Below are 26,539 nucleotides of genomic sequence, written 5' to 3' on the forward strand. Positions count from 1 at the left end.
GTTTCAAGAACATGGATTTGAGACTGAATGTTCGAAGAGCTCGGCAGAACTATTTACAAATAAACGCCTGTACAATCATACAGCCACTAAATTTGGCCAACAAGAAAGCAAACTAGTAAAGAAATTTGAATACTTAGGAATCCGTACTGACAGTTTCTTAATTGAAAGGAGCATATTTCGGAACTGTGGCGCAAGACAGATAAAAGAATTCCGATATTAAAATCATTAACAGAAAGAAAATCGGGATGATCCACGAATATTATTAACAAGATATAAAAATGTAGTAAGGTCAGTTTTAGAATATGGATGCCGTTTCATCTATTTATCAGCTAACTCCCATAAACATACATTAGACAGTCAACAGGTCAAAGCTATTCGTTTGATAATGGGAGCTTTGAGTTCTTCGCCTACAACCGCATTTTACAATCACTCAATCAATCAATCAATCAATCAATCAATCAATCAATCAATCAATCAATCAATCAATCAATCAATCAATCAATCAATCAATCAATCAATCAATCAATCAATCAATCAATCAATCAATCAATCAATCAATCAATCAATCAATCAATCAATCAATCAATCAATCAATCAATCAATCAATCAATCAATCAATCAATCAATCAATCAATAAATCAATCAATCAATCAATCAATCAATCAATCAATCAATCAATACTGCTCTGCATTTAGCGCAGTCACCCAGGTGGCAGATTCCCTATCTGTTGTTTTCCTAGCCTTTTCTAAATGTTTTCAGAGAAATTGGATATTTGTTGAACATCTCCCTTGGTAAGTTATTCCAATCGCTAATTCCCCTTTCTATTAACGAATATTTGACCGTATGTGGCCTTTTGAATTCCAACTTTATCTTCATATTATGGTCGAACCTACATTTAAAGACACCACTCAAAGTTATTCGTCTACTAATGCCGTTCAATGTGATATCTCCACCGACAGTTCGGAACATACCATTTAGTCGAGCAGCTCGTCTCCTCTTTCCCAAGTCTTCTCAACGCAAACTTTGCAACATTTTTGTAACGCTATTCTTTAGTCGGAAATCACCCAGAACAAATCGAGCTGCTTTTCTTTGGATTTTTTTCAGTTCTTGAATCAAGTAATGCTGGTGAGTGTCCCTTACACTGGGACCATACTCTAGTTGGGGTCTTAGCAGGGACTTATATGCCCTCTCCTTTACATCCTTACTACAACCCCTAAACACCCTCAGAACCATGTGCAGAGATCTGTACCCTTTATTTACAATCCCATTTATGTGATTACCGGTACCCCAATGAAGATCTTTTTTTATATTAACACCTAGATACTTACAATGATCCCCGAAAGGAAATTTCACTCCATCGACGCAGTAATTAAAACTGAGAGGACTTTTCCTATTTGTGAAATTCACAACCTGACTTTTAACCCCGCTTATCAACATACCATTGCCTGCTGTCCATCTCACAACATTATTGAGGTCACGTTGCAGTTGCTCACAATCTTGTAACTTATTTATCACTCTATAGAGAATAACATCATCTGGAAAAAGCCTTACCACTGATTCCACTTCTAGTGTTTTAGTGTCAATCACACCGTACCTCTTTAATTGTTGTTCATTTGGTGAAGGTTTTATCCTAGCGTATTGAATCAAAATCTCAAAAAACTATTATTACCACACTTAAGTTGGTAAACTCTCAACCTTTAAGTCTCTGTCGGAATTCGCTCAGAGAGCATGAAAACACTACCACTTTCTAGCTATACCCCCCCCCCACATTATATCCCACAAACCCGGGTACCACATTGCCGCTACTCTCCACTTACTTTTGTCTTGTACCCCTCCACGCAAGACTCCATTCATACCATTCAGCAATTTCTGCAGATCCTCGGCAGTCTCAGATAAAAAAAAATTAAAAAAACATGCTGACAGCAATTATTCAATTAAAATTGTTTTCTAGACTTACTGAAGATTTATTCGATTAGTACAACTTTGTGAACACTTTGCATACATTGTTTAAAACATACAGTATGTCTGAAAAGTACAGTAAACACTCATTCACCAATATTTTAGCTCTTGAAGAACTGAACTATGGGAAAATAAATATCATGATTTGTCACTGAATGTGCTGATTAGGTCTCTGTGTGGTGATGTAGTGCGAGGCGCGGTCAACCAGAACCCAGGGATGTGCAGTGCATTCGGACACGCGTCCCACTGCTTCACAATCGTGTTGTGCTTGAAACATTCTATCACTGTAGCCTCAAGTCTATCATCGCTGTGGAAACATTTGCCTTTCAGAAATTTCCCGACAGGCTCAAACAAATCAAGTCACCTGTTACAAGATCCTCGCAACACGATCACGTGCGGGCACGCCCTGATGGCTTCAGATTATCCGCCATATTTGTTCATAGCTCACAAAACCGAAATATATACACACGCCAAGCACCAATTCCTGCTATTAAATGACGGTGTCCTTAGGATAACTGGCTGATCCGCGAGCAGCGGGCCCACCTCGTATTTGCATCCAAATGTGATGACAGTCTTACTTTCAGGGGACTTGCGATCATCTTGATGTACATTTGCTTCTGACAGAGGCTCAGATGTATGTTAACTGACGTGCTTGAAGGTCGATATATCATCTAAATACTCCGCTCACCACGACTTCTGACCAGCAGAATCGTCCCCGTTCACAGATTTCGGAATCACGTGAAGCTCCACAGTCTGAAACAAACATACAAGAACACACTGAGGCATTTTACATTAAACTTTTTAATGAAGGATCACTTTAAAGAATATTTGATACAATCACGTTTCACTTCTACGATCAGCATTATCAACAAAATAGCCTCATACTGCCCTTACATTTAAAATTAGTGGAAGATATTTTTCCTCAGGATATGAATATTGCAAAATTATTATTTTGCTTTTTATATGAAGGCCAGAAGTTTCAAAATGCAATGTCAAATATCATGGAAACAAGACCTAACGTTCGATTTGCAAAGCTTCTTATTCAAGTGAAATGAGATGTACCTAATTCAATTTAATAGAATATTAGTATAACATGATAAATGTAACACCTTTGTCACTATGCCCTAAAACACTTACGATATTATTAATAGAGATATTTTTCATTTATTACGCTGATGTTATTCTCTATAGAGTGATAAATAAGTTACAAGATTGTGAGGAAATTCAAAACAATTGGACACTGTTGTGACATGGACAGTGGGCAATAGGGTTAAAGTCAGGTAGTGAGCTTCACAAACAGGAAAAGTCCTCTCAGTTTTATGGTTGTAAATTAAGGGTAAAGACCTCTGCAAATGGTTATGAGGGTATTTAGTGGCTATAGTAAGGATGTACAGAAGAGGACATATAAATCTCTGGTAAGACCCCAAATAGAGTATGGTTCCAGTGTATGGGACCCTCACCAGGATTACTTGATTCAAGCACTGGAAAAAAATCCAAAGAAAAGCGGCTAGATTTGTCCTGGGTGATTTCCGACAAAAGAGTAGCGTTACAAAAATGTTGAAAATTTTAGGATGGGACAAAGTGAGAGAAAGAAGACGAGCTGCTCGACTAAGTGGTATGTTCTGAGCTGTGAGCGGAGAGATGGCGTGGAATGACATTAGTAGACGAATAAGTTTGAGTGGTGTCTTTAAAAGTAGGAAAGATCACAATATGAAGGTAAAGTTGGAATTCAGGAGGGCAAATTGGGGTAAATATTCATTTGTAGGAAGGGGAGTTAGGGATTGGAATAACTTACCAAGGGAGATGTTCAACAAATTTCAAATTTCTTTGAAATCATTAAAGAAAAGGCTAGGAAAACAATAGATAGGGAATCTGCCACCTGAGTGACTGCCCTAATTGCAGATCAGTATTGATTGATTGATTGATTGATTGATTGATTGATTGATTGATTGATTGATGTGATGAAGAACAGACAATGAGCCATCTCCTTGTTTGTGACTTGTGTCCAACTACTTGCTCTCTCCAGAATATCATCGACGCTACGGGAGATAAGCGTTGCTTTACGTCCGTAAGTATAACCTTAAATTACCCTACACGTGTCTCCCGGGTGGTGCTAAGCAAGCAACGAAATTGGCTGTTGGACCTTAAGCTCTGCTTAACGGATATCCCAGCAAATAGCGGATACATTGAACTTCAACTATAATGACGGAAAATTATTCCAATCAAAACGGCTCTTTTCAGAGCTAAACAAAGGTCATAGGGTCCACTTTGAAGGTCCTACAAGCGAATGTTGAGAGTATAAGCCGATTCAAAAGTGAGTACCTCTTAACCTTTAATTACTCGCGCGGGGTCTTTGAGGCCCCACTCCCTTTTTAAATTGTTATATTTTCCCGAAGTGACTACGTGTGACCTTGACACTTGCAATAGCTTCATGTAGTGGGGTGTGGAGCTCAGTTCAGTAGTTGGCTCATTGTTGCCAAGTAAGGTACTCAGTGGAGAGTAGTGACCAGGCCTGGGAGACCCCACGCGAGTAATTACGTATGAAAATAAAATATGTTCATATTCTTGCACATATTGCTTATAACTAACTATTTGTTTAGTTTTGAAGATGTGAACGTGTAATACACATATTTTGGCCAGCATCTGAACCTCTTGTAAAGTCTGGGAATTGCTAATATACAAAAGTAAGCCTATAACCTACAGTATAAGGCGCTTCTACTTTGACAGGAGATACAGTGCAGCAAATAGAGTGGGTTACTTCGATTTTTATTTCGCTTTCAGATGAATACGGCTGGAAGCCACAGTCGTCAAGTACAGGATATTGAACAGTGGCTTTTAGAAGAAGAAGAAGAAGAAGAAGAAGAAGAAGAAGAAGAAGAAGAAGAAGTCTATGATGATGTTGATGATGATGATGATGATATCCCAGTTGCTTCTGATTCTGATCCAGACTGTGAAATATTGAGCAATCATAAAGCGGTAATACTGATTTCTAGAATGCATAATGATAACTATTGAAGAGGCTGAGAAGGAGAAATCGGAAATAGTTCTGTTTTATAAAAGCACGAAAGGTGGTGTAGATACAAATGACAAGTTATGCCAAACTTGCAACGTAGCACGACGAACCAACAAATGGACACTCGTTGTTTTCTATCATCTCTTCAATGTGTTTGGTATCAACGCTTTCGTTGTATGTGAATTCAATTCAAGCCACGAGAAATACTTCCCAAGGAGAGTATTTTTGAAAGAGCTGGCGAAAGAACTAATGAAACCATGGCTGTTGGTACGTGCTGCTACCTAGCCTGCCTATAAATCTCAAGAAAAGACTACGTACAGATGATGGTGACAGGGAAAATGTAGAGGAGCCAGACAATTCAAGAAAGAGTTGCGTGATTTGCCTTAGGTCAAAGGACAGGAAAATAAAAACTAGATGTGTAAAATGCAAGGAACATGTCTGTGGGGAGCACATGAAGAAAATATGTGAGAATTGCGTGTAATGTGAGAAAAATAACATTTTCATGAACTTAATGTTACTTAATGTGTATTGATTTCTTGTAAACATCCTTTTTAATGTGATGCAGTGTTTGCAGTAAAATAAGATGCAATTGTATTGTAATTAGGGTATTTATTCAATACATACTGTCCCGGAGGCCTCAAAGACCCCACGCGAGTAATAAGGGGGGAGGGAAATGAGCGCGAGTACCTAAGGGTTAAAACTGCTGAACGACAACCATGTAGATGTCGCACTACTTCAAGAAACACATTGCGAGAATAAAAACCAGCTTCACTCCAGATGCAAACTACCAGGTTTCAATCTTGTTGCAGCTACCTTCCAGAAAAACTATGGCATCTCTACGCACATTCGAAATAATATTGAGCAAGTAAAAATTCTTGACATCAGCTCTGATAACATTTTCACCACCAGGATTAAAGTTGCAGACTTGGAAATAGTAAACATTTACAAACCACCATCTCAACCTTGGTGTAATGAAGCCATCAAGAATGTAAATCATCCGGCAGCCATTATGAGAGATTTCAACAGTAGGAGTACATCCTGGAGGTATGGCGATACTTGATGTGTTAGAATGGTCTGTTTTCCTTGAGTACGATGCAAAAGAGAGAGGTTCCTTTCACTCAGAAAGATGGAAGAAGGACACCAACCCAGACCTCTGTTTTGTTTCAAGGGACGAGCACGGAAGACCTTTACAGCGCAGCAGGAAAGTACTGAACAATTTTCCCCGACGTCAGCATAGACCAATTCTTCTAAAAATTGGCATTGAGTCCGAATAATAAGATCAACACCTGTACCTCGCTGGAATTTTGAAAGAACAAACTGGGAAGCGTTTACTAACGAGATGGATCACAATATCCAGCGAATTCCACCCAAACTGGACAACTATAAGCGATTTGTTACTTTAACATGCCGCATAGCAAAGAAACACATTCCCAGAGCATTTCGAAAATAATATATCCCCGGATGGAATAGAAGATGTGATGAGCTTTACGAAGAATACCAAATCAGGAACAGAACAGAAGTCGCCGATGAACTATTGCTCTGCCTAGATTCTGCCAGAAATGACAAATGGAACTCAATGACAGCAAGCATGAATTTCCAACACTCAAGCCGAAAGCATGGACTATTCTTAGAAAACTTGGTAGCTGTACTCCCAAATATATTAATAAGAGCTCAGAGGTATCTCCAGTTGATGTAGCTAAAAGAATCATCAAACTATCCAAAATACCAGAAATTGTCAATAAAGATGAATCAAAAACTCAAGAAAGAGCTAAAAACTAGGCTATTCTCGACTGAATAATCCCCCCAGTTCTCAGGAGAATTCACAACTGCAGAAATCTCAACAACTCTAAAAGATATAAAAAAACCAGGCAAAGCAGCAGGAGTGGATGGGATATACCCAGAATTCCTGAAACATTGTGCACCTAGAACTCTACACTGGTTATTTATGTTCTTTAATGACATCTTAAGAAGTGGTAGGCTTCCATCCTTGCTTAAGGGAACTAAAATAGTTGCCATTCTAAAGCCCGGAAAAACTGGAGATAGTCCTGAAGGTTACAGGCCAATAGAACTCTTAAGTATTTGCTACAAGTTAATGGAAAGAATGATTACAACAGAATCTCAACCACAGCCTTCCAGCACATACCAACTGAACAAGCAGGATTCCGACCTAACCGAAGCTGCTGTGACCAGGTCTTGGCACTCACCAGCCACACTGAGAACGGATTTCAAGACAAGAAGAAGACCATCGCTGTTTTTGTGGACTTGACATCAGCTTATGACACCGTATGGCGAGAAGGGATGATTTTGAAATCCTTGAAGATCATTCCCTGTAAGAACCTTGCAGCACTGCTGAACAACATGGTATGCAATAGACCGTTCGGAATACACTGACTGACAGAGCAAATGCAACACCAAGAAGGAGTGGTTCGAAAGGGATGAAAGTTGGGGAAAAAACAGAGACGGCACGGACGAATAATTGATGTTTATTTCAAACCGATATGCAGGTTACACAATGCGCACGGCATCGACTCAGTAGGATGTAGGACCACCGCGAGCGGCGATGCACGCAGAAACACGTCGAGGTACAGAGTCAATAAGAGTGCGGATGGTGTCCTGAGGGATGGTTCTTCATTCTCTGTCAACCATTTGCCACAGTTGGTCGTCCGTACGAGGCTGGGGCAGAGTTTGCAAACGGCGTCCAATGAGATCCCACACGTGTTCGATTGGTGAGAGATCCGGAGAGTACGCTGGCCACGGAAGCATCTGTACACCTCGTAGAGCCTGTTGGAAGATGCGAGCAGTGTGTGGGCGGGCATTATCCTGCTGAAACAGAGCATTGGGCAGCCCCTCAAGGTACGGGAGTGCCACCGGCCGCAGCACATGCTGCACGTAGCGGTGGGCATTTAACGTGCCTTGAATACGCACTAGAGGTGACGTGGAATCATACGCAATAGCGTCCCTAACCATGATGCCGCGTTGTCTAGCGGTAGGGCGCTCCACAGTTACTGCCGGATTTGACCTTTCTCCACGCCGACGCCACACTCGTCTGCGGTGACTATCACTGACAGAACAGAAGCGTGACTCATCGGAGAACACGACGTTCCGCCATTCCCTCATCCAAGTCGCTCTAGCCCGGCACCATGCCAGGCGTGCACGTCTATGCTGTGGAGTCAATGGTAGTCTTCTGAGCGGACGCCGGGAGTGCAGGCCTCCTTCAACCAATCGACGGGAAATTGTTCTGGTCGATATTGGAACAGCACATGCTGAAGAATGGCGGTTGACGTGGCGTGCGGGGCTGCCACCGCTTGGCGGCGGATGCGCCGATCCTCGCGTGCTGACGTCACTCGGGCTGCGCCTGGACCCCTCGCACGTGCCACATGTCCCTGCGCCAACCATCTTCGCCACAGGCGCTGCACCGTGGACACATCCCTATGGGTATCGGCTGCGATTTGACGAAGCGACCAACCTGCCCTTCTCAGCCCGATCACCATACCCCTCGTAAAGTCGTCTGTCTGCTGGAAATGCCTCCCTTGACGGCGGCCTGGCATTCTTAGCTATACACGTGTCCTGTGGCACATGACAACACGTTCTACAATGACTGTCGGCTGAGAAATCACGGTACGAAGTGGGCCATTCGCCAACGCCGTGTCCCATTTATCGTTCGCTACGTGCGCAGCACAGCGGCGCATTTCACATCATGAGCATACCTCAGTGACGTCAGTCTACCCTGCAATTGGCATAAAGTTCTGACCACTCCTTCTTGGTGTTGCATTTGCTCTGTCAGTCAGTGTACATTTAAACGGCAATAAGAGTAAGCCCTATATACTAAACGATGGTTTACCCCAGGGATCAGTTCTTGCTCCTCTACTGTTCAGCATCTATACTGCAGATGTTCCAGAAACTACTTCCAGGAAATTCATATATGCAGATGACATAGCTCTGGCTGCCCAATCGAGTGACTTCAAAACAGCAGAAACTACACTCACAAAGGATCTCCATAACCTGAACAAATATTTCAGTACATGGTGACTCAAACCTAACTTGAACAAAACTGAAGTAAGCTGCTTCCACCTAGACAACCAAAAAGCCAACTATGTACTTCAAGTCGAATTCAAAGGCCAAAAACTTAAGTATAACCCATATTCAAAGTATCTGGGCGTCACAACGGGTCGGACACTTTCATACACGCAACACCTCTCTAACACTGCAGCCAAAATAAAAACAGGGAACAACATATTACACAAGCTCAGTGGAACAGGATGGGGAGCAAACGCGACAGTACTACGAACATCAGCTCTTGCCTTGATCTATCCACTTGCAGAATACTGCTGCCCTGTGTGGCTCAACAGTGCATACACTTCACACAACTGAATGATACCATGAAGACAATATCAGGCACGATCAAATCGACACTCCTAAAATGGTTACCCGTTTTATCCAACAACCATCCCCCTCACATACGAAGAGAACTGGCTCTAGTAAGAGAATGGCAGAAATGTCGCAGTAACCCTCAACTGCCCCTACACCAGGACTGCAACCCTCAGAAACCGAAGAGATTAAAGTCCAGAAACCCATCATGGAAGTTAGACGAGAAGCTCCTGGAAACACATTTTGATGCTGATGAGATCTGGCGCGAAAAATGGACCTCTTCAAATCCTGACCACCTGGGTTTAATCCTCCATCCTTGTAGATATCCTCCTAGTTTCAACTTACCGAGAACGGAATGGACATCTGTAAACAGAATCAGAACAAACCATGGAAGGTGTAAATTCTGGCTTCACAAGTGGGGAAAATCTGAAGACCCATTCTGCGACTGTGATAATGTGCCTCAAACCATCCAGCACGTTGTTATGGACTGCCCAAAAAGAAGATTCAGTGGATCTGTTCAAGAATTACATAGTGCCTCTACAGAAGCAGTGAACTGGCTGAAAAGTCTGAAAATTAAGTTTTGAATGCTGGCCTGTAAATTACATACTTATTTAAGAAATATGCATGTATATGTATTTATAAAGTATCCTTGTTTTGCCATACGAAATAAATAAATCGACGCTACCAAGGAAGCATGTGAATTAGCCGCACATTGGTCACACCATATTTAATTATATTTGTATATATGTAGAGCTCAATCACATCGTTACCTGCCATCATCAGAAATGATTCATGGTTATAGTACCAGATTTGTTATTGTCCTGATATTATTGTAAGTTATAATGTATGTTTCTGACACGATTAAACAAATGAAATGAAATGGCGTATGGCTTTTAGTGTCGGGAGTGTCCGAAGACATGTTCGGCTCGCGAGGCGCAGGTCCTTTGATTGGACTCCCGTAGGCGACCTGCGCTTGATGATGAGGACAACACATACACCCAGTCCCAGTGCCAGCGAAATTAGCCAAATTCCTGACCCTGCCGGGAATCGAACCTGGGACCCCTGTGACCAAAGGGCAGCACGCTAACCATTTAACCGAGTACTCTCTCGTGATGGACAACTCACCTTGTATCCGCTGGCTAGAATGACGTCCGTACTGATCGTCTGTTGTTTCTGTTGGGGCAGGAACCTGCGTATGACAGGACTCAGCAGCCGATAGTCCATGGTGCTGATGTCGTTCGCTCCTGTCATGAAGCTGACGACCAGAGCGACCAGCAACGTGACTGAACACCCCAGGCAGGCGTACCACAGGTACGACAAGCGGAAGAGAACAAACACGTCACTGAAACATAAACATTACTTATTTAGGCTGAAAATGAGCTTTTACGTATTAGTTTGTGGGCGGGCCTTCAGCCCAAGCGTGATGTCTGACAAAAGCTATAATTTTCGAAAAATCGTACACCATGTGAGTTCTCGTAGGTTCACGGGAATGCTCGGGCGTCATAGGTCGTAATTTACATATGAAGAATATTATGACATTTTCAAATATTCGACCGCACAACTTTGTCTATAATATCCCTACCTTTGTACGACCGTCTCCTCGAGCTCGGAGAGAAGCTTCCACATGAAGCGTCGGAATTGATATTTATTCTGTCATATCATCCATTTAAAAAATCTTATTACAAAATATTGGCGTTTCTCTTGCCGTCTTATTTGGGATTCGAATGTTTTGATTGTGGCGTGAATGTAAGGCGTCAAGTGCTAAAAATGTTAACCCCCTTCATATATCTTCTTGTTTTCGAGGATTAACTGCAGGCTGAATGATATAATGAGTTAAAACTCGCCGTCCCGCGCAGCGACTCTGGTGTTCCCTGTCATGTTTCACTCTCGCTATCAATCGATATCTCAGACATTTGAATCGGATCTTTAGCTCCGGAGATATAATGACATTATTTCGTTACACGAGGTACGAATGTAATCAACATTTTCACGTCAAAACTCAGCAGTTGCTTGGGCTTTCGGTCGTCTCGTAGAGTAAAATGGGACAGAGGCCGCCTAAATGGCGTGAATTCAGATTATATCTTGATTCGGTCCCACTCACAATACAAGCAGGATTGTAAGTCCTGAAGGGCGTTGGTTGTTAGTGAGGCATCTGCCACCCTGCTCCTTGAGCCGGGCTTGCGTCCGGCAACAGTAACTTCTGAGCTACTCAGTCCTTCCAGCTGTTACTGCAGGAGTACTAGATACAGAGGTCTTAGCAGCCAGAACAAACAAATAAATGGAGGTAGGTTCACATAACACCCGGAACTTCTATAGCAAAAGGGCCTTTCTGTATCTACCAAAATTCATCGTTACAACCCTGTCAAGCCGGCATCTCTCTCTCAGAAATGTGCGCTCGCTAAGTTAGAGCAAAAAGAGAGAAAGATTCTACACAGCATTCTTGGCTCAAAAACGGGATATACATAAGAAAATCCACACAAGAAATCTAATCTTAGATAGTGAACATCAAGGACACAATGCGCAGATGCAGGATTCGCTTCTACGGTCACCGACAACTATCGATAGATAAAACGCTTTCTCAACAATTTTGACTCAAAACCAAAAACAAAAATTCCCTGGAATGTTAACGTGAAGAAAGACCTCCAAGAAAGTTTAAGACCTGATGACGCGCACAAATTAGCATCGCGACTTTTGGGACTTTCCGGGATGTGAAGTGGTGCAAAGTGGTCAGCACAGCCAGCTGAGGTGTTATCGTGGCTCGAGCTGGCCGATTGATTTTACGTCCCAGTAACAATCTTTATGGGTTTTGGAGATGACGAGATGCCGACATTTTGTCTCAAAGGAGTTCTTTCGTGTACTCTTAAATCTATCGACACGAGCCTGTCGTGTTTGAGCCGGAGCACACTGGTGCCAACACCAAGTTAGTCCAGCGCGCTGTGGACGTGACGCTGCAATGGGCGAAACTGTGTTCGTGTTTGAGCCGGAGCACACTGGTGCCAACACCAAGTTAGTGCAGCTCGCTGTGGACGTGACGTTGCAACTGTGTTCGTGTTTGAGCCGGGACACACTGGTGCCAACACCAAGTTAGTGCAGCTCGCTGTGGACGTGACGCTGCAACTGTGTTCGTGTTTGAGCCGGAGCACACTGGTGCCAACACCAAGTTAGTGCAGCTCGCTGTGGACGTGACGCTGCAACTGTGTTCGTGTTTGAGCCGGAGCACACTGGTGCCAACACCAAGTTAGTGCAGCTCGCTGTGGACGTGACGCTGCAATGGGCGAAACTGTGTTCGTGTTTGAGCCGGAGCACACTGGTGCCAACACCAAGTTAGTGCAGCTCGCTGTGGACGTGACGCTGCAATGGGCGAAACTGTGTTCGTGTTTGAGCCGGAGCACACTGGTGCCAACACCAAGTTAGTGCAGCTCGCTGTGGACGTGACGCTGCAATGGGCGAAACTGTGTTCGTGTTTGAGCCGGAGCACACTGGTGCCAACACCAAGTTAGTCCAGCTCGCTGTGGACGTGACGCTGCAACTGTGTTCGTGTTTGAGCCGGAGCACACTGGTGCCAACACCAAGTTAGTCCAGCGCGCTGTGGACGTGACGCTGCAATGGGCGAAACTGTGTTCGTGTTTGTCCAACCCTTGTCGGGGTCGAGTACTAGGCCGGATGCCCTTCCTGACGTCAACCTCATCAGAAGAGTTAATGAGATGAAATGAATGACGTGACATATGATAGTAGGAAGGGAGAGGGTGAAACCCAGTGCCGGCACATAGCCTACTCCTGTCGAACAGCACCAAGGGGTCTGCTCGAGGCTTAACGTCTCCATCGGACGGACGAATCCCCATCAACAGCGTCATATGAGAACTGCGGAGAGGTTTCGATATGAATCCTAGCTTTTGGCACACAATTGTACACCACCTCCCTTGCCCTGCCGGCCAACAGCTCTTCGACCAGCGGGTCTCGAACCGGCGAACCACGGTGTCAGCGGTCATGGTCACCATTATTTGTGTGTAATAACGTGAGAAAATATCGACGATCCATGTGGATCGAAACGCTGAATGTTGAACTAAGGAGGGAATTAGATAAGAACGTTCTAAAACAAACCTGTACATATTTTTGGGAATGGTGGAGCTGAAAATAGCGAAAGAAAACAGAGAACAAATATGGGCTGAAGTGAAATCATTGATCCGTTGTTTTTCAATCCCTCGCTGCCCTTCACTTTAAAGTGCTCGCAAGAAGGAAACGTGTGTGCTACTGTGTGAACACGGCGCGGTAGCGACTTGCGCACTACAGTAGGCCCTCACTGTAGGCTACTTCCCGGAAACCATGACGTCCTTCAAGTCCTTTTCTTCGAAGAGCCTCACGTTATTCAGAGTGTCATCACGTGTGGTCCCTTGGCGAACCAAGCTCTTGCTCAGAAAGTTGGCAAACATCCAACTGGACAGTTTGTCGTGTCACGTGAGCACGGACAGCGACTTCCTTTCTTGAATACTGTCCAAATGTGAATATACTGTATTTTTCTGTACTCACCATTTCCCTTGGCTGCATACGAAAGCTTCTTTTTTAGACATAAAAGAATCTATCCTCTCACCAACTTCATTTGTGCGGTTTATTTTCTTGTGCTCCACCGCTTGGTCTCCGAGCGCCGACTCGTTATGAACTGCGTAGTAGTAAAAGAACAGATCAGTGTGCGTTTCTAAATGTCAGTTTCACACCCTAAATAGAATGCTATTATTATTACTAACGTAGGGGGCCCATATTTTGTCCCCTAAGCAGGTTTTGACTTGTATTTTCGCTACAACGAATTACTTGAAGACCATTTATGAAAAATGTTTTCTTCGTATTCTTTTTTACATAGTCTTTTATCGTTGCTCGTGTGATGTTAAACGCTTTAATTGCCTTTTTCATAGCCTCCTTTTCCGACTGATTTTCTCATCCGAAAAATAATAAACTTCATAAACAACAAATAAAAAGAAGCGGAGGAAATTATGAACGTTCCCTGAACAGAACATTTTAGGCAAGCCTCGGACCTATTAGGGTAACGGAGCCCCACTCCAATTTGACAGGCGAGGGACTCCTTGGAAACAACTTGGCGAACGAAATGGAATTCAATGGGGATCTATCAATATTAATGGGGCTTATGGAAGAAAGATAGTAGAACTGGCTGAGTCAGCAAAGAGGATGCATCTGGATGTGCTAGGAGTAAGTGATGTTCGGATAAGGGGAGATAACGAGGAAGAGATAGAAGGTTATAAAGTGTACTTGACGGATGTTAGAAAGGGAAGGGCAGAGTCTGGAGTAGGGCTCTTCATCAGGAATACCAATGCACGCAACATAGTTTCTGTTAGGCACGTAAATGAGCGAATGATGTGGGTAGATTTGTCAGTGGGAGGAATTAGGACTAGAATTGTCTCAGTGTATTCACCATGTGAGGGTGCAGATGAGGATGAAGTTGACAAGTTTTATGAAGCATTGAGTGACATCGTGGTCAGGGTCAACAGCAAGGATAGAATAGTGCTAATGGGCGATTTCAATGCGAGAGTTGGGAATAGAACTGAAGGATACGAAAGAGTGATTGGTAAATGTGGGGAAGATATGGAAGCTAATGGGAATGGGAAGCGTTTGCTGGACTTCTGTGCTAGTATGGGTTTAGCTGTTACAAATACATTCTTCAAGCATAAGGCTATTCACCGCTACACATGAGAGGCTACGGGTACCAGATCCATAATAGACTATATCTTAACAGACTTTGAATTAAGGAAATCTGTTAGGAATGTACGAGTTTTCCGGGGAATTTTCGGTGATACAGACTGTACCGGGCGGTACACCTCTACGACGCAAGTTCAAATCTTGCGCCAATTGAAACTTCTCTACTGGAGAAAACTGGAACTTTGATCACCGAACTAAGTCTACTGGTTATCAGAAGATGTCACTGTGTGTTTTTGATTTGCTTTTGTTTGTCATTGATCAAGAAGTGTGGACGTTCTCTACCAGATGTCTCTACAAAAAAACTATGATCATCCACTCTGGTGCAAAGGAATGAATCTTCTTGAAGAAATTTTGTATTCAAAACTTGTTGCCTTTACTAAATTTTGTTCTTTTATTTTTGGGTTGGCAATATTAATCCTTCCTTCCACCAGGTTTGAACTTGGCTAATCCCGAATTTCTTTAATTAATTCTCAGCCAATCATGTATGTCTTCTTCGATATGGATATGTAGCCCTAAGCTATCCAATAAAGTGGAGGGGGTGTGTCTACTCATTCTTGAAAGGTCTCGAATTTTCCACGAGGGTATAAAAACTGCTGATTTTCTTTTCTCCGGGCCACTAGTATAACATTTAACTCAGTGTGTGTGAATATATAGCAGGGGGCGGGAAGCTCCTCGTACTTCAGACAGCAGTTCTTCTACAAGATAATGGCCTTTTAACATTTTTATTTCGTGCTAGCTCAGCAGTTTAACTCTCGGGGAGGGTTCGAAACCTTTCATACGTAAACCATTAAACATGTAAACCCTTTTCCTGGTAAACTTCAGTTTTATTGAACTTTAATTCGGGGATAGAGAGTGCTTTACCCTCTCGAGCTCCCCTTCATTTTGAAATCGAGGTGACTACGTTTTCATAACCGTTTCTTTTCTTCCTTAATGTATTAATGTTTTTCATACGAGTCACCTCTCTAGCTTGGGATTAGCCCCTGTGTATCGGCCTAGAGCCACTTAGGTTTTAAAATGTAGATTTAGGAGTGCAAATTCACGCCTCCATCCTTTTGTTTTGGGCCATTTAAATTAACCTGTTTATTTCACACTAAGGCCCAGTAGATTGGGTACGAGATACCCCTGTTTATTTATAAATATGCCTTAAGGGCAGTCAAGTGTAAAGTTTGTTTATGGCCTTCTGATAGGCTTGAACGATCGAGAGCGAGTCAGCTCTTTATGGTGTTGTGATAAAAGTGCCTTAGAGAGGCTTGAACTGTAAGGTTGGGAGCTAATGCTCCATGTATTAAGGGTTTTCTGCCCTTTGGTGTTTTGTGATTGTGAGCTGAGAGCTCAAGGATTGATGAATTTGGGCCCGTAGCCCAGAATTTGTAAAGACCACTTAACTGGTGCTTTCTTGTAAATCTACTCTGGTACCTGATTTTGTTATTTCCCCTAGTGGAAACTGGTTTAAGTTTTTATCTAATCTTGGACTTCTTAATTGTGTACCTGATTTCACTGTTGTTATTTGTTGTACGCTCAAAATTCTATGTTACCATTGTTAAGTTTTAAAATATAACCTTTGTTGAAATTTTAATTCATCTTTCGAACTTGTAGTTAGACCCATTCCAGCCCGCACCTTCTTTCACCTCTGACTTCCACGGATAACTCCGTAACACAGACCATTATCTGATCTGTAGTGAACTAAGTATCTCTAGGCCTAGGGTGGAGAAAGTGAAACTGTCTGCAAACGAATAAGGGTAGAAAATCTCCAGGATGAGGAAATTAGACAGAAGTACATGGATATGATTAGTGAGAAGTTTCGAACAGTAGACAGTAAGCAGGTTCAGGATATAGAATGTGAATGGGTGGCATACAGGGATGCTGTAGTAGAAACAGCAAGGGAATGCGTAGGAACAACTGTGTGTAAAGATGGGAAAAGGCGAACATCTTGGTGGAATGATGAAGTGGGAGCAGCCTGTGAACGTAAAAAGAAGGCTTATCAGAAATGGCTCCAAACAAGGGCCGATGCAGACAGGGAATTGTACGTAGATGAAAGAAACAGAGCGAAACAAATAGTTGTTGAATCCAAAAAGAAATCGTGGGAATATTTTGGTAACAACCTGGAAAGCCTAGGTCAAGCAGCAGGGAAACCTTTCTGGACGGTAATAAAGAATCTTAGGAAGGGAGGGAAAAAGGAATTGAACAGTGTTCTGAGTAATTCAGGTAAACTCATAATAGATCCCAGGGAATCACTGGACAGGTAGAGGGAATATTTTGAACATCTTCTCAATGTAAAAGGAAATCATCATGGTGGTGTTGCAAACAGCCAAGCTCATGGGGAGGAGGAAAATGATGTTGGTGAAATTATGTTGAGGAAGTGGAAAGGATGGTAAATAAACTCCATTGTCATAAGGCAGCAGGAATAGATGAAATTAGACCTGAAATGGTGAAGTATAGTGGGAAGGCAGGGATGAAATGGCTTCATAGAGTAGTAAAATTATTATGGAGTGTTGGTAAGGTACCTTCAGATTGGGCAAAAGCAGTAATTGCTCCTATCTATAAGCAAGGGAACAGGAAGGATTGCAGCAACTATTGAGGTATCTCATTGATTAGTATACCAGGCAAAGTATTCACTGGCATCTTGGAAGGGAGGGTGCGATCAGTAGTTGAGAGGAAGTTGGATGAAAACCAGTGTGGTTTCAGACCACAGAGGGGCTGTCAGGATTAGATTTTCAGTATGCGCCAGATAATTGAAAAATGCTACGAGAGGAATAGGCAGTTGTGTTTATGTTTCGTAGATCTAGAGAAAGCATATGACAGGGCACCGAGGGAAAAGATGTTCACTATACTGTGGGTCTATGGAATTAAAGGTAGATTATTAAAATAAATCAAAGGCATTTAAGTTGACAATTGGGCTTCGGTGAGAATTGATGGTAGAATGAGTTCATGGTTCAGGGTACTTACAGGGGTTAGACAAGGCTGTAATCTTTCACCTTTGCTGTTCGTAGTTTACATGGATCATTTGCTGAAAGGTATAAAATGGCAGGGAGGGATTCAGTTAGGTGGAAATGTAGTAAGCAGTCTGGCCTATGCTGACGACTTGGTCTTAATGGCAGATTGTGCCGAAAGCCTGCAGTCTAATATCTTGGAACTTGAAAATAGGTGCAATGAGTATGGTATGAAAATTAGCCTTTCGAAGACTAAATTGATGTCAGTAGGTAAGAAATTCAACAGAAATGAATGTCAGATTGGTGATACAAAGCTAGAACAGGTCGATAATTTCAAGTATTTAGGTTGTGTGTTTTCCCAGGATGGTAATATAGTAAGTGAGATTGAATCAAGGTGTAGTAAAGCTAATGCAGTGAGCTCGCAGTTGCGATCAGCAGTATTCTGTAAGAAGGAAGTCAGCTCCCAGACGAAACTATCTTTACATCGGTCTGTTTTCAGACCAACTTTGCTTTACGGGAGCGAAAGCTGGGTGGACTCAGGATATCTTATTCATAAGTTAGAAGTACCAGACATGAAAGTAGCAAGAATGATTTCTGGTACAAACAGGTGGGAACAATGGCAGGAGGGTACTCGGAATGAGGAGTTAAAGGCTAATTTAGGAATGAACTCGATGGATGAAGCCGTACGCATAAACCGGCTTCGGTGGTGTGGTCATGTTAGGCAAATGTAGGAGGATAGGTTACCTAGGAGAATAATGGACTCTGTTATGGAGGGTAAGAGAAGTAGAGGTAGACCAAGAGGACGATGGTTAGACTCGGCTTCTAACGATTTAAAGATAAGAAGTATAGAACTAAATGAGGCCACAACACTAGTTGCAAATCGAGGATTGTGGCGACGTTTAGTAAATTCTCAGAGGCCTGCAGACTGAACGCTGAAAGGCAAAACAGTCTATAATGATAATGTATGTATGTATGTCCCTGATTTATTACAAGGGCCGCTACAGTACCATCTCACTGTAGCCAGGAACTACAGCAGTCCAGTCTTTCAGTGCTGCACTAACTCAGCAACCGTGCAGACTGGAATCCCTAGAGGGATGAAATTAATTGCGGGGACGGAATTTGGCCCGCCTGCCTTATATTTAAATACAGCACTTGCAGTTGAACTTATACCGTCTACTACGCTTGTCTTTACATACCTTTCTGGAAGAGCTTGAGCTATTGTCGTGGAGTTGCGTGCGATGAAGCTGTAAGTGCATCCTTCTGTAGTCAGGGGCTTAGTCGGGAACGTAATACGTCCTGTTGCAATGGCTGCTTGGGCTCCCATCACTATCCACACCATGACACCGAGTCCCGCTGTACCTCCGACCAGCATTCCCTACACCAAAGTCACAGTATTAGTTCAAACCTTTTCATTCCTGATATGTCATAATTTATGTTATACCTGAGATTATTCTATTGTTTTGCTTTTGAACCAGTCCCATCATTAGGACGGCCTTGTTCTAATACCACGTATCTGACAATCCTGTTCCTACGCCTCCGAGCCACATTTGGATACTCAGTCCATCGCAACATTTTCGTCGGGTTCAATTTCCTATGTTGATGTGCAAAGGAAGATGAACCTTGCCACAGGTAAATGGACACAACAAAAATTGTCCTCAAGGAAATGAAATGGCGTGTGGCTTTTAGTGCCGGGAGTGTCCAGATACAGGTCTTTGGGTTTGACACCCGTAGGCGACCTGCGCGTCGTTGTGAGGATGAAATGATGATGAAGAAAACACGTACACCCAGCCCCCATACCACGGAAATTAACCAATGATGGTTAAAATTCCCGACTCTGCCGAGAATCGAACCCGGGGCCCCTGTGACCAAAGGCCAGCACGCTAACAATTTAGCCATAGAGGGGGACTGTTCTGAAGGACTCCATATCCATATGAGGCTGGGAGGCGTGACCAGTCAGAAGTAGGCCCTCGATATCTTCATATTGAGACAAAGAGGCCAATGTTATATTTCGTTCCGGAAATTGAGTTATGTTCGTGCAACTCAAGCACTGTGGTTATAAACAACTTGAGAGTTGCCTCAAGGACGGTGCTGACGTCGTGTGTTACCTTCATTTACATACAGTCCGCCTCCTTAGCGTCCTTGGAGGCCAGGGTTCTATCCCCGGTACCACGACAGATTTAAGAATGACATGAGGGCTGGTATGTCATTAAAATGGTACATGCAGCTCAGTTCCATTCGCAGAGTTCCACCACCTCGGGAGGAGCACACGAGTTTACATACGACACTTCGCGATATTCAATACATCCCTCCAGGAAGGGCATCCGGCCGCGAAAGTTGCATTAGTGCCGACGTCAGATATGCTAGAGCGCTCCTCAGTGGGACCTGTTCCCTCCTTCGTGTTTACTAATCTGTTTCATTCTCTACATCTCCTGAATTGGACTTTGGTTTTATACGTGGTTTTATCGAATCACTTCAGTTAATAGCCTGCCATGTTGGATTCCTCCATTAAACGAAATTCTCGGTAATATTTTAGGACCTAGCTGTTTACAGCTCACTGTCTATGGCAATATATGAACTGGGTAGAGGTTTCAGGAACTACTGAGAGAGAGCAAAGGACCCACCGGGTGAGCAGAATAAAGCGGAACCGCCCCAGGTTGGACGTGTCTCGTTGGTGACAGTTACAGTGAAACGGCTCAGGTGGCTCAAGTCGGGTATCGGTATTCTGCTCCCAAAGAGCATTTCATTTACGATTCATACGTCCGTACAAAAAAGTGTGAGGATCGTGAGGCGATCATTTCAAGAGAAGTTTCCCGATGTTCAAGTCCCAGGTCGGACTTCGATTCATAGATAGTAAATAAATTACGTATGACGGGAAGTCTTCTTGATAAGAAACGTAATAAGTCACGTACAGTACTCACATAAGAAACTATAGGAATATTGGTAACTCTCTGGAAAGGTCTGCTACAAAATCACTTCGACGACTTACTCAGGAAATGGATATTTCTTATGGTTCTGTTCGAACGAGTACAAAGTTACTGAAGTTAAAGCCGTATGCCAGAAATGCTTGAACAACGAAGGGAGGCAGTTTCAACATGCCCTGGCGTAATGTATGTGAGTACTTTAACTTTTTGTGTTGTTTGTTTGTTAGAAACAGCTTACCCGACAATGTACTTACTGTGGACTTGCTGTCACACCCCCACCTCCCGCGTGCAGCCTGCGGGACTGGTTCCTGTAGTTTTGCCCAGAGACTTGGCCGTGAGTTGGATCGCGCAGCTGTGAGCTTGCCTCAGTCGACAGCCCTGGAGATTGTTTCCCGTGGTTTCCAATTTTCACACCAGGCGAATGCTGGGCTTGTCTAAATAAAGGCCCGTGCCGCTTTCTTCCTACTCCCAGCCCATGTGTGGTCGTGTGACGTAAAACAACTTCTAATAAACGAACTTCAAGTAAGGAAATTATTAAAACAAAGGAAGCTATTGAAATTTCAAATCGTTTTAATTAATGTGTTCTTCTTCTTTCTCAACTAACTGGGGTTGCCCGAAGTGGAGGCTTGGTTGCGGTAGTGCGATGCATCGCCTGAAACCCAAAGGCAGCTAAAATCCTAGGTTCAGCCGGGAACCCAACCCTGCGGCCACTCAGCCAATTACTTTATGTTCGTAAATTACCTTTGCTTTCTCTTGAAAAGTCTGCAAATATAACATGGGAGCTCTCTTTGCTGTTACTTTATGAAGATTCCATTAGCAGAACGTCAATTTTTTCGTCGCTCAATACTCACGTGTCCTGTATTATAATTTTCTTTTCTAAAGAACTGTCTACGGCATTTGATAGGGTGGATCATGGGAGACTACTTTCAAAAGTGAGTTCAATTGGTCTTGACAAAAGAGTGACTGAATGTTTCTAGAAAATATAACTCAGAGAATCAAAGTAGGCAAAGCTTTATCTGACCCTGTAATAATTAAGAGGGGAATTCCTTAAGGCAGTATTATTGGACCTTTATGTTTTTTATATATATATCAATGATATGTGTAAAGAAGTGGAATCAGAGGTAAGGCGTTTTGCAGATGATGTTATTCTGTACAGAGTAATAAATAAGTTACAAGACTGTGAGCAACTGCAACGTGACCTCGAAAATGTTGTGAGATGGACAGCAGGCAATGGTATGTTGATAAACGGGGTTAAAAGTCAGGTTATGAGTTTCAAAAATAGGAAAATTCCTCTCTGTTTTAATTACTGCGTTAATGGGGTGGAAGTTCCCTTTGGGGATCATTGTAAATACCGAGATATTAATATAAGGAAATATCTTCATTGGGGTAATCACATAAATGGAATTTAAATAAAGGGTACAGATCTCTGCATATGGTTATGAGAGTATTTAGGGGTTGCAGTAAGAATGTAAAAGAGAGAGCATATTTGTGTCTGGTGAGACCCAAACTAGAGTATGGTTCCAGTGTATGGGATCCTTACCAGGATTACTTGATTCAGGAACTGGAAAAATCGAATGAAAAGCAACTCGATTTGTTCTGGGCGATTTCCGACAAAAGAATAGCGTTACAAAAATGTTGCAAAGTTTGGGCTGGGAAGACTTGGGAGAAAGGAGACGAGTGGTATGTTCCGAGCTGTCAGTGGAGAAATGGCGTGGGAGGACATCAGTAGACGAATAAGCTTGAGTGGTGTCTTTGAAAGTAGAAAATATCATAATATGAAGATAAAATTGGAATTCAAAAGGACACATTGGGTCAAATATTCGTTTATAGGAAGGGGAGTTAGGGATTTGAATAACTTATCAAGGGAGATGTTCAATAATTTTCCAATTTCTTTGTGATCGTTTAAGAAAAAGCTAGGAAAACAACAGATAGGGAATCTGCCACCTGAGCGACTGCCTTAAATGCAGATCAGTATTGATTGATTGATTGATTGATTGATTGATTGATTGATTGATTGATTGATTGATTGATTGATTGATTGATTGATTGATTGATTGATTGATTGATTGATTGATTGATTGATTGATTGATTGATTGATTGATTGATTGATTGATTGATTGATTGATTGATTGATTGATTGATTGATTGATTGATTGATTGATTGATTGATTGATTGATTGATTGATTGATTGATTGATTGATTGAATATGAGATAATGTCACGATCTGTACCATTCAACTTTTAGACTTTTCTTCTGAACTGAAGTGGTTCTTACCGTCGTGTTAACCCAAGGGAGGAAGAGCGCCATGCAGAAGATCCCAAGTCCTGGTCCGCTGGTGACAGCTCCTAGCGACATGCTCATCTGCAAAAACAACAACATGATAATATAAGAAATAACAGAGCTGGCAACACTGCACACAACTGAAGAGATGGTAGCAGTGCATAACAACTCAGAACGTTGTTTAGTCAGAGACCCGCGTGCGCTAAGTGGAAGAAAATGTAGAAGCAAGATTCGTATTTAATGGTTACGTCAAAACCACTACAACGTTCTTGCGTGCTTTGACGAGGAAATGTGCTGACGCTTCACGGTAACGCACGTCACAGTCGAAGTTTTTCCGCCCGGTCTTCTAGCTCCCCAGCTTTACGGCCAAGACCTCTCCTCCTTGCGACAGTAACGCTATCATTCGAGAAGATTCGAGATGTGAGGGCTCCGGAAGATTAAATAAAAATGAAAATCCACAGCCTGTTTCCAGTCATTTGAGCGCGTCAGGAATGAAATGAGTAGCGGCGAGTATGGGAATTGTGTCGGCTGGAGTAGCCTGTCGCACTCCCCCGAGGCAATGATTAATGACTGACAAGTGAAATGATATTGAAGTGTTTCTGGAATGAAATATGACAGGGAAAACCGGAGTACCCAGAGAAAAACCTGTCCTGCCTCCGCTTTGTCCAGCACAACTCTCACATGGACTGACCGAGATTTGAACCACGGTATCCAGCGGTCAGAGGCCGACACGCTTCCGCCTGAGCCACGGACGCTACCTCTTGAGTACGTAGTATGAAGTAATCTACAATGGTGGTACTGCAGAGGCGCTTACTTGTTGGGGCATTGAGAAATGGGCGCTCGACATCGGGCCGTGCCCTGATCATTCTACTGTAAGCAGCGCTCACAGCGTAGGAGTAGTCTGCCCAGACCAGCGGTGAGCTGTAGAAACAGACGCCGTCATGCCCTCTGGTTTTAGTTCTTCTGAGATCACGAACCGGAAAGGTGACAACGAGAGGGCGGAGGATTGGTTGATGGGGTTTCTAGCTTCTTCACCGTTCACCGTGATGATAACCGCGTTCTCCGTGGGGCGAACGTCCGCAACTTCTTCTTTCCGGATGTTGGATTAAAGAAGAGTGGCAAGCATTTTCTGAGCGCAGACAACTGCTGGGATGTGAGAAGGAGGAAATGCGTCCCTTGGGGACGAGGCTGTAGCGCACGAGGGAGGTAAATGAGCATCTGAAGCGGTGTTACCGGTGACTAGGGTTTCATCTACTTCAACATCTTCTTGTTGAGAAGTCAGATTGATGCAGCATCACTTCCAGGTGGAGGCCGCGGAGTCGCGCGCTTGTCTGTATGACAGGCTACAGCAGCAGCGTCGGCGCCTGGTGAGTGGCAGTGTCCAGGAGTAAGAAGCACTCAAATGTTCTTTCCGAGAGAGTGTTGGGAAGTGGCCGAGGAACGACGATTTGTGTTTGAGGTCGGTGGAGGTGACCGTTAAAGCTCTGCAAAGCCTCTAAGCCAAAAATAAAGTTGCCTATCCTCGTAGAGCTTTGAAATGAGCTTCAAAACGCACTCTTAGATGTTGGTAGAGCTGCCGTTCGAGCTCTGTCTTCTACTGCTACTAAAATGTTCTCATTCCGTCCCTGAAGGGGAGAGGCGGGCCTCCTAGACAGTCACGCCGTTTTTTTAGTATAGGGGATTCGCTACAATGAACGAGATGCTTGGAGAAGGTAAGCGGGTTGGCGGCCGTAGCCTATACTCGGAACTGTCCTGGTATTCGACTTAGCCCTGGAGAATGGAAAACCATTCTCAGGACAGCGGACGGAGGGGACCAGTCCCTCTCCGTCTCCCGAGTGCAGAGCTGTGGCCACTCTCTTATGGTCCAGCTTCAACCCAGAACTGTATCCTTCTCTTTTATTATCTGACACGAAGAATGCAACACAAAGTCGAAAAGAAGAAGTTAATGCAATTGAAGTGCACAAAACACAAATGACATCAGAATGAAACACAGAACGAAGGAGATATTCCGGAGCGCTCACTAACCTGCAAGACTGATCCCAGTTTCTCGACGACAAACACCAGGCCCACACAGACGGAGCCGACGACCACTACGACAGACTTCATGACGATGTTCGTCTGTCGCTCAGTCAGTGGCGTCTTCCTGAAGGTCTTGAAGAAGTCTTCCAGCACCACGGCCGACATGGAGTTCAGCGCCGTCGACATCGAGCTGCAAGTGAAGAAAAGTGTTTAGCGAGGGACGAAACATTCAGGACAGTCTGTGTAACAACTGATATGGCACTCGGAAGATGGCGTGCGACCCTCGAATGGATTGTTGACAATAAGTGGAAACTGACAGACTATTGGTTTGTGTCGCTTCAAACTCGCTGCGTTTCGACTGAGGAGCTATCTCACGGTTGAGATTGCTGCCTCGGTCTAGAAAATCAATAAAAACCACCGAGAGGATTCGTCGTATTGACCACACGACACTTCATTTTCTGCAGGCCATGGCTCATCTGGGCTGGGGTTTGTTTTGTTTTGTTTATAATGAAACTGGTTATCGCTGTCAAGAGGTGCAGCACGCATTTTACTGTTTATTTGACGTCCATTGCAACTGGTAGCAAATTTAACAGAGGCCGAGCTGTCGGGAAAGCGCACTGTTGATGCATTTTGGACTTCTAAAGAGGATATTACTGTGATTTAGAGATTCAAATAATTATGACAGTTGACCAGAAGCCTCCGTGGCTCAGGCGGCAGTGCACCAGCCTCTCACCGCTGGGTTCCGCACTTGAAGTCTCGGTCACTCCACGTGCGATTTGTGCTGGGTAAGGCGGTGGTGGAGCTGGCTTTTCTCCGGGTACTCCGATTTTCCCCGTCACCTTTCATTCCAGAAACACTCTCCAATATCATTTCGTCTGTTGCTCATTAATCATTGCCCCAGAGGAGTGCGACAGCCTTCGGTAGCCGGCACAATTCCTATCCTCGCCGCTAGATGGGGCTTCATTCATTCCACTCCTGACCCGGTCGGATGACTGGAAGCAGGCTATGCTTTTTTTCTGAAAGTTAGGCCAACATATCATAGTTGTTAAACAGTTTGTAAATAGCAAATAGAGATAACGTTTTCGGGAACTTGTGAACAGGGGTTCGCATAATGATGTTTATTTCCTTAGAAACCACCTTTTGAACACCTCTCTCTCTTCAAGAGATAGAAATACGTGCAGCGAATTGAGCTACAGAACAGTAGCCGTAGTTATTCCCAAATGAGAAACACCGGATGACTTGACCGTCACAGGGACAGAAATCACAATCTGACTACTTTCTGTTCCACGGACAAATTTCGAGCATTTATGGGATCTTGTCGATGGTGGTGAACGCTCCATG

At 43.4% G+C, this 26,539-nt stretch overlaps 1 protein-coding gene across 4 annotated transcripts in view; it reads right to left on the reverse strand.

Moving 5' to 3' along the window:
- Positions 1-2,604: 2,604 nt before the first annotated feature.
- LOC136875813 (sodium-coupled monocarboxylate transporter 1) overlaps positions 2,605-26,539 on the reverse strand; it is a 145,743-nt gene continuing 121,808 nt past the window's right edge. For all 4 annotated transcript variants that reach the window (XM_068228142.1, XM_068228144.1, XM_067149425.2 and 1 more), the window contains exons 11-15: positions 25,205-25,388; positions 23,174-23,260; positions 19,173-19,351; positions 10,466-10,682; positions 2,605-2,712 (exon numbers count right to left, since the gene is read on the reverse strand). In XM_068228142.1, the coding sequence (XP_068084243.1) occupies positions 2,644-2,712; positions 10,466-10,682; positions 19,173-19,351; positions 23,174-23,260; positions 25,205-25,388 (736 nt within the window). In that variant the 3' untranslated portion in view covers positions 2,605-2,643. The remainder of the gene's footprint in view (positions 2,713-10,465; positions 10,683-19,172; positions 19,352-23,173; positions 23,261-25,204; positions 25,389-26,539) is intronic.

The sequence above is a fragment of the Anabrus simplex genome, chromosome 6 (genome assembly GCF_040414725.1).
Source record: "Anabrus simplex isolate iqAnaSimp1 chromosome 6, ASM4041472v1, whole genome shotgun sequence".
Lineage (NCBI taxonomy): Eukaryota > Metazoa > Arthropoda > Insecta > Orthoptera > Tettigoniidae > Anabrus > Anabrus simplex.